The sequence below is a fragment of the Abrus precatorius genome, unplaced genomic scaffold (genome assembly GCF_003935025.1).
Source record: "Abrus precatorius isolate BTA unplaced genomic scaffold, Abrus_2018 Scaffold11, whole genome shotgun sequence".
In the NCBI taxonomy this organism is placed as follows: Eukaryota; Viridiplantae; Streptophyta; class Magnoliopsida; order Fabales; family Fabaceae; genus Abrus; species Abrus precatorius.
In genome coordinates, this window is record NW_020874303.1 from 20,000,416 (window position 1) to 20,009,897 (window position 9,482).

A 9,482-nucleotide genomic window follows, 5' to 3' on the forward strand; every position below is an offset into this window, starting at 1 on the left:
TACCTTTATTTAGTCCTGTCAATGAAAAGTAGAATAATAATATAACACAAGATCTGCAACGATTTCTACATGTATATTTCATTACATGTGCAATACATCAAAGATATTGTTGAATTTTGACCACGATGCCACAGCAAAAGCAGAGGAGGCATATCTCCTCTGCAACTTGCAGTACGAAGAACAGATAATTAGCAGCAATGAGGAAGAGGGGTTGGTCACAAAACTAAAGTGGAAGAAAGTGAAAACACAAGCTGCTTGAGAGACAAGAAATGTATGTGGCCCTTCAAGTGAAAAATTGGAAAAGGGCTAACACATTTTAACTTTAAGTTAAAATAATTTAATATATGTAACCCAGAAAAGGACAAAACTTAAAAATACATAACCAAAGGAAAGCACACACCGACGGGTGACCTTACTGCTGCCACAATGAACCCTCAAAGCCACAAAGAATCACACTTTCTGAGTCTTGCATTGAAATCTGATCCCCAATAAAATACCCCCCACAATCCCTGTCATCATAAATGCCGTGACACCAAGGGTGAGAATAGGGCCACCCATCAACCGGGTCAAAAAACACCAACTCGTTACTCGGGTCGGGTAGTTCAAAACTCGTTCCCAGACTCGGAAGCTCCACTATTTCATCCAACTCCTCCGGAGTGGACGGGTCGCCGGAGCCAGAAGACACCGCTAATGACGAAGACGAAGAAGAAGACTGCGACAGCGACGAAGACGACGATGAAGAAGAAGAAGAAGACAAATGCGACGTCGTTTGGGGATCAAAAACATCCATGGCGGCGGCTTTAGCGGCTGCGGCTTGAACATCTCGAGGCGAGTTAGAGTCGGGTCGAGGCAACGAAGCCGCGAGTTCGGGGAAGTTAAGGATAGCGGAGTTGCCTTTAATAGTGAGCGCCGCGACGTCATGGGCACGCGCTGCCATCTCCGGGGTGGCGAAGGTGCCGAGCCAGATCCGGTTCTTCTTTCGGGGCTCGCGGATTTCGGATACCCACTTTCCCCAGGCCCGCATCCGTACGCCTCTGTAAACCGGGTGTTTGCTGGTGCTATCTCGGGCTCGCCTGGGCTTCTTTTGATCCGGGCCCGGTAACTGGGCCTCCATGGATGAGTGCTTATGAGACTCGATAGTGACGATTGGTAAACATGGTTGCGATGATGATGATGGTGAGCTTGGTAGCTCAGCCATTACGTTCACTCAGTTTGTAGCTTGACAATGAGTTGTATATGTCTCTCCTTTTGGTTTTGGTTTAGATTGGATTACTGAATGCTACTGTTTAAAATTTGTATGTGTAGTTTGATTAGAATGAAGATGAGAGGTAGTGTGAATGAAGAAAGTTGACGAGGTAGACGAGAGTGATGACTGATGGAGGGAGAAGGAGTTGGGGGGGTTTTAGTAGAGGGAGAGATATGAAAGAGAAACGTGGGGCTTTATTTGTATGTGACCCCCACACGAATGGCTCTGCCTTGAAACACCCATCATGCCTTAATGAGGGAGCATGCATATGCATATGAAATACTACTATAGCACATAATGGTACATGCACATCTTCAAAGATCTAAGAGAGAATTTATGACAACCCAAAAAAGAGGTTTCTTTTATTTTATTTTTCTAATGAGGGGTGTGTGTGTGAGAGAGAGAGAGACAGGGAGATAAACCAAACCCTAGGGTGGGTGTGGGTGAGTTGAAAGGTGGCGAGGGAAGGAAACAACAAGGGCCAGGTGCCCTTAATAGCTTGACCATTGTCATAACAAACACAGCCTGGCAGAGGAGGAGATGGGAATTTTCCTTGAACGCTGACATGCCCTAATAATGCCTGCGCATGCCTTTCCTCTATGTTCTACTTCCATTCCTCTAAATTCATCTTTCCAATTTTCTTTTACCCTCCTATCATTGTCCCATGCTCTTTTTGTTTTCCTTCTACTTCTCCCTATAATAATTCTAAGTATATTGTTTAGTAAATTAATACTTCCAACTTTCTATTCAAACTATATTAATAATGTTAAATGCTGTCTTCTTTCTTGTCTCTTTTTATAATTAGATTTTTTTTATTTTTAAAAAATATAATTTCACTATATCTAGTCTCATTATAAATACTTATTTTTGTTAAATTTAATTCAGATTCTCATTAAATTTGTTCATTAAGATCAAATTAAAAATTATCTTACAAAAATACTACTAATTTTTAAAAAAAAATATGATTTATAAAAAAAATCAGATTAGTATTCACTCATGAAAAATAATTATTTAATTAATATATTTGAATGTGTTGTTTGACAATTTTTTTATTTTTATTGTTATTATTCAATATGTTATATGTGAATTGATATGACTAATTTGCCCTCTGGTCGGGGGTTGTTTCTAGTTTCTGTTGAAGTTACCTTGGTTTTGTCATCTTGCGAAGGAAGGCTGGGAGAAATAATGTAAAAGGCACGGCTACTGTCACTATATTCACATTGTCACCCACCTGACAGCAAGAGATAAGGGACTAGTTTTCACTTTTCAGTGAGCTTGGAAAAAAACGTTGGCGTTTTCATTTGTTGTATTGAGTTCACGTCTGCTGAGGCTTAGGTTTGTTTATCTATTTTTCTTGGAAAGCATGACAGAACAAGAACAAAATCTACTGTTTGGTTTTATCGTTTCACTAATAGCTGAATTCCGAATAATATAGAATCTAAGCTTTAAAATAATTGGCCCCAGCTTTCGAAAAATCCAACAATTCACCTAGCTCTTTTTTGGATATTTTCCATCTACTTTGTTAGTATGTACGGAGGGTCTGTCTAAATATGTCATAAGTTAATAAAGTTAAAAAAATTATATTTATATCAAATTTTTTAAAAGAGATTTAAGATGAAATTATTTATTTCATTAAATAATTCACACAAAATGAATCGTGATTCTTTATGAGTTAAAAGTATTCTATAACCTTTTAGAAACGGTCACAAGTTCAGCTAAACGGAATTTTCTAGCATTAAATTAAGGAAAAGGGAGAGAAACTTTGTGATTGAGGAGTTGGTGATATAATTGATGAGCAAAATTAAGACCCTTTTTCTATTTGTTTCTGGAAATCTTAATTAGGGTGAATGGTGATTATGATTGATACTTGATAGAGTTGACGGATATTCCACGTTGTTGTTCCCCATCCGTTTCCCTGTATCCGAACTCCGAAGTTCCAACAATAACGTTGATTCTATGCTCACAAATAGCAATCCACGAATTCATTGCGTGTTTGCTTGTCATGAGATTGGCGGAGATGCCGATTACTAGAGAAGCTTTTTTTTATCTTAAGCCAAGCACAAACATTAGATTAAATTACATTAAATTAAATTGAGCGATGAAATGATATATGACATACAATATTGATGTTTATACAATGTATACTAAAGTTTTATACCAGTGAAATATTTTATTATGGAGTATATTATTAATACAAACTCAAATATTGTACATTAATTATTTAACTTTTATTAAAAATATGTTAACAAAACTTAGGCTAAGATTAAATTATTAACCAATATCATTCTTTTAAGTATTACTTTTGCAATAATGGTCTTGTTGTTGACAAAAGTTTAGTGCAAATATTTTTTAAGTGTAACTCGATTTCTCCTTCCGTTGCACTCTTGGATGCCATTTGAATAGAGGAGAGAGAAGTAACATCTTCTGTTTGGTTGGGGGAGAGGTTAGAGAGGAGGGATTTTTTTTAAGTGTAAAAAAAAACCCATTTTAAAGTGAAGAAAGAAAGAGGAAAATAGGAGGAACTGTTTCATTTTAAAATTTTAAAATATATTATAATAAAAACTATATATTTTTTTTATAACTGCTTTTGATACAATTAAATTACATTTTCATTTTTTATCTCCTATTTTAATCTATTTAAATATTAAATATATTATCATTCGATTTTTTTATTTTATATTTCAGCCTTTAAATTTGAAGTACCTATGCAGAACAAATCATATTAAAAATAATTACTGCATTTTGTTTAATGATTTGTTTAACACGTGTTCCAGTATTAAAAAATAATTTATATATAATAAAATTTTATTAAAAATTATAAGACGTCATAAAATTTAATGAATTAATAATATTAAATGTTTACAATTGTTAATATCTTTTTTTATTTTGTAACACATTTTTAATACAGATTAAAAAAATATTTATTTAATATTACATTCTGATTTGTCATACCTTAATTTTTATATTTATTTTATAATTTTATTAATCTTAAAAACTAAATTTAATCATCTACAAATAATTTTCTTTTATAAAAAAAATACTGTTATTATATTAAAGTTATAAAAATATAATTAATATTCTTTTATAATAAAATTTTATTATTATTAACTGCTTATTCTCTACTATAAAAAGTTGAGGTTAACAAAATTATTTTTATTATTTTATTTATTTTTCATGATATTACTTATATACTAATATATGTTACATATTTAATTTCAAAATACTGGACTAACTGAACTTGTTTATTCTCTCTTTTTAAATAGAGTTTTTTAGTTTTTAAAATTAAAAAATAGAAAAACTTATTTGTTAATGTAAGTTTTAAAAACTATTTTTAAAAATAATTTTTTTTTAGTTTTTAAAATTAAATAACAGAATTATTTTTTAGGTTTTTTTATTTTTGTTTTTCTGTTTTTTTTTTCTAAAATTAACAAAAGTCTAACTAAAACAGTTTTAAAAACTAAATTTTCAAATAAAATTTATTTTATTTTATTTTTTAAAAAAATTTATAAAATTATTTTAAAAATTAAAAATTAAAACTAAATCAAACAAACCCTCACTTTATTTTAAAAAGGCTAGCACAAATAATCACGAATTTAGATGGCAAAGAAAACTCTCACTTTGTTTTTATTTGTACAGGTTTAAATTTTTTTAAGTTGTCTAAAATATTACAGAATAATTTTTCCACTCTAAGAAAATGTCATAGTGTCTAAGGATTTATTGGATAGTTATAATTGAGTAAAATTACTTACCATTTAAGTTTATATAATAATCTTCTGCTCTTTAGATTAAGTTTTTTATGTTGATCTCCTCAAGACATAGTGAACGTCTTATAATATCAAAATACATTTGTAAAATAACATAAGTTTTTCACTTATTAGTTAGTTAATTCTTGTATTTCGGGAACCTTTGAAAAAAAAATTTATCTACTAGAAAGAGAACACCAAAAAGTTTTTTATATGACAACACCAAAATCTTTGTTTCCATACTATTTGACATTTTTTTAAGCCAGAGAATTTGGTATCTTTATTAGGAAATAAGCAAAAGAATTCTCCAATTTAAAAAATAGAATACTCACATACTCAACAGCTTTTTGACTAACTGCGAGATGATAAATAATTAAATAACTAACTAATTATTGATTATAAACAATTAACTCACTATTAAATTATCTACCACACTTTTAAAATTGAATCAGTAATTAAATGGATAAAGGCACTGAACCGAGTAACAATTAAGTATACACGTTTAATATTATATAATATATTTAATAATAATAAATTAATATAAATCATGTAAAATTTTGAATGACATAAAAAGATCATATTATCTTTTAAATGATTTAAAAATAATAATCTATAAATATATTTCATATATGAATTATTAATTTTGAATTAAAATATTCAAAAAGAAAAAGAAAAACAAAAGAATATTTTTTGTTCTTCTGAATTTACCGGTTGAACCAATTTTTTGGCTTAACTTCTACCAATTTTAAACGGTTTGTGACCTTGCTCCTCCAATTTTTTCTGGTTATCTAAACTTGTGACCCAATGACTCCATTTCGATTTTTAAAACGACAATTATCTAACAATTTTCAGAATATTTTACCTTTTTCATTGTCCGCTAATTCATCGAAATTTATTCTGTTGTGTGAAATGAGGTATCCTTCCATCAATAATAAGAAAATAATATTTTTAAAAGATAGAAAATAAAGTTTATCCCTTCTTCTAATAAAACTTCTTGAACATATATAATTAAAAATTGAATCTTGATTAACTTACTTTGTAGATATAACTATTTGGTAATTCTATTGGATGTTATCTTTAATTGAATGAACCCAATGACTTTTTGTTGCATTGCTCCTTGTCGTAGTCTTGTAGAACCATATGATCAAAACCACAAAAATGGCCACGAGATTCATAAATTCAAGTTCTTTTAATGCAGTTACGTATTATCTCATTTTATCAGACATACCAAACAAAAACATTAATTTCTTTATTTTTTAAATAAATATTTGTTCTCAACAATAAAATGTCAAACGTGCTATAATATTTATAAATATTACTAAAATAACATTTATCTAATTTTTTGGTTACAACATTTAACTTACTAAATTAATTGTAGAAATTTTTAAAATGAAAATTTCCACACATTTGTACTTTTTATTGATTCGTCTTTTTTTAATAGTAAAATATTTTAAATTTATACGTTTTAATATTTGTTTGTATTTATAAATATACGTGCAATAGATGAGATAGTTACAACTTAAAATTACAACCAACTAAATCCAAACTCTAGTAAAGTGCTCGATCGTCTAATTGTTTCCTGAACAATTTATTGCGCTAGTAATCATTTGATTCAATTCATCATATCGTTATCGATATTCTTACTATTCATTTATTAATTTAATCTATAAACATAATGAATGTGGCATAAATTAATGTTTAACAATTAATACAAATATCTAAACAGTAATCAGGTTGGTACGTTAATAATTCTTTGAATAAACTTTCTATAGAAGAGGCACTGGTTCCGGCACGAACAGTGTAGACATTAAAGGTTGAAAAACCACGAAACTTCTTTTATGTTGGGAGCTATTAATGTTATGTATGTACTTAATAAGAACTTGTAAGAGGTTGGAGGTGAATAACTACTTCGACAAAGAGAACGACTCAATTTTACCCAAGTTTCTATCTTATTTAACTCCCTTTGTCACTGGATTTAGGGTCAAGAAATAATGTGAATCTATTAGAATTGGAAAATATTTTTTGGGAAACATGTAAACGTATATTCTCTTTCTTTTTTTTTTGTTATTAGATTAGTATTGTGATATAAAATATAAAAATACGATATAAATGCTTAAGGACAATTGTTCAAATAACAAAACTCGGTAGACAGCTATAGTTACCATTGGTACGAAACCAGCCGTACAATTTGGAGCACTTTCTTACGGCATGAGTTTGAAACATTTATGCCTAAACCATTAATGCTTCTTTTATAGGTAAAGGGAGAGGCCTAATAGCCCCTAAAACAGCTACTATTGTACCACTCTCGTAAGGACAGAAAATGCTCAATGATTATCTTCATGTAAAAATAAATAAATTTGAATCTATAATGATTCGTAAACAAATAATTTAATAGCAATATAAGAAGTAGATTAGATTTTTTTAAATGTATTATTAATATAACAGTAAAATTAGCATTATAAAATAAAAAATTAAATAAAAATAGTAAAAGATAATTACACAGAATTTAATCAAAAGTCAAAATTTTTATAAAGATATGCTAAACACAAACCAAATTGTAGAAATAGACATAAGCAAACTAAACTAAAACAAGTGTAGAATGTAAAATGTTGAAAGGTAAATATGCAGAATGTAAATGTATGACTCATTAGCAACAACGAACAACGACAATTGTGTGTCTCCAGGGTGTCTCCAGGGAGCTGGTGTTTGGCGTGATGTAGAGTTTTAGTGTGCGAAAATTTTTAGGTGCGGTGTCTGGATGCAAAAAATCATTCTCTATAGAATAAAACTCTGAGGTATTTATAGGCAGGCAGATCACTACTGTCCACTTTCTTTTACGAGTACTTTCTTAGTAATTGTCTTCTGTGCATGCTTACTTCCAACTGTTGCTGCCTATTATCCACATTTGCTTATGATCATGCTGGCAGTTGAGGCTCTTTCCATAATTACTATCGCCCATGATCTTTCTTCATGTTGTTGGATCTTCATTTGATGGTAACTATTGATAACCATTTCTGACCTTTGCATTAACCTTTCGAATCCTATCATGACTCTTACGGACTTTTCTATTTTTTGAGCAGTTCTGGGAGAAATCAAATAAGCTCATTTAGCTTTGTGGACTTGGAGTAATTTTACTTTTAGTTTTTATTTTTTGACTAAGTTTGGAGGGACTTAGAGCTCTTTTTTTGTCTCGTGAACTTTGAATATTTCTCATTCCTATTTTTCAAGCAACTCTGGAGGAAATATGAAGCTCAATCAAATTTGTGGATATAGAATATTTTCTAATCGTTTCCTGATTTTTGAGCAACTCTGGAAGGAATTTGAAGCTCTGTTAGGTTTGTGAACTTAGAATATTTTCTCTACTCATTCTTATTTTTCGAGCAACTTTGGAGGGAATCTGGAGCTCAACCAGATTTATAGACTTAGAATATTTTATAACCGCTTCTTGGTTTTTGAACAATTCTGGAGAAGATCTAGAGCTCTGTCAGGTTTGTAAACTTAAAATATTTTCTGGCTACTTTTTGTTTTTTGAGCAATTTTTGTGTCAGAAACTTAAAAACTATCAAAAACTCCTTGAAAGACTTTCAATTTTGAAGACTTAGAATATTTTTCTGTTATTCCTATTTTTTAAACAGTTTTGGGTGTAAAGGACTTGAAAACTCCTCAAAATATCTCAAAAAGCCTTTAGTTTTGTAGAGTTAGATTAATTTCTTACCAGTCCTGTTTTTTGAGCAATTTTGATTGTAAAGAATTTAAATTTTTTTTGTAAATATCTTGAAAAGTATATCTTCCAATATGATTTTATAACTTAACAATTTTTTCTTGCCTCAAACAAAGTGACAAGAATTCAACCATTTAATTTAAATTTAAAATTCAAAATGGAGTCTAAATTTGAGTGAAGTTTACTAAATTTGTTTAAGTAAATTGTATATTTTTTGTGGTTCCGAACATGCAAATTCCTGTTTAGAAGAAATAAGAACTTTTTTGTGTAGAGATGTCAACAAAAACAAAAGCTTTTTCACTCTCTTTGTCATTATTATTATTATTATTATTATTATTATTATTAGTCTCTTTCAGTTCACCTCAATATGCGTATTCAAATTCTAAAAAGGGATAGCAATTTTCATTCATGTCAATGTTTCACGTCTCTATCACATCTCTGAAAAAAAAAATATTGAACCTGAAATTATATGCCATAGAATTTGAAAGTCTGTTATCGAAGAGGTAAACTCCGCTAAAGATAGGAAGGAAGGCAAGTGACAAAGGGAGAAGACCAGCAATAGCACTTGGCAGCTCTTATGAATCACAAAATGTTGCAAAATTCATTTAAATGAATTAAATTTGCTTAAATAAATTTATATGTTTCACTTAAATTTATCTTCTAATTTTGATTTTACTTAAATAAATTTCAATTAAATGATATAATTCTACCACAACAGAATAAGATCCATATCCATAAAAAAAGTTAGGAATATATTTTTTGAACATCTTAA

General features: G+C 29.8%; 1 protein-coding gene across 1 annotated transcript; it reads right to left on the bottom strand.

The window, feature by feature from the left end:
- Positions 1–214: 214 nt before the first annotated feature.
- LOC113855319 (ethylene-responsive transcription factor TINY-like) lies at positions 215–1,402 on the bottom strand. The gene has a single exon (XM_027486913.1). It carries the CDS (start codon positions 1,196–1,198, stop codon positions 413–415), a length of 786 nt encoding a protein of 261 aa, XP_027342714.1. The 5' UTR covers positions 1,199–1,402; the 3' UTR covers positions 215–412.
- Between the last annotated feature and the right edge of the window lie 8,080 nt (positions 1,403–9,482).

Coding starts and splice junctions, on each gene's coding strand:
- LOC113855319 (XM_027486913.1), bottom strand. CDS start 1,198: ATGGCTGAGCTACCAAGCTCACCATCATCATCATCGCAACCATGTTTA.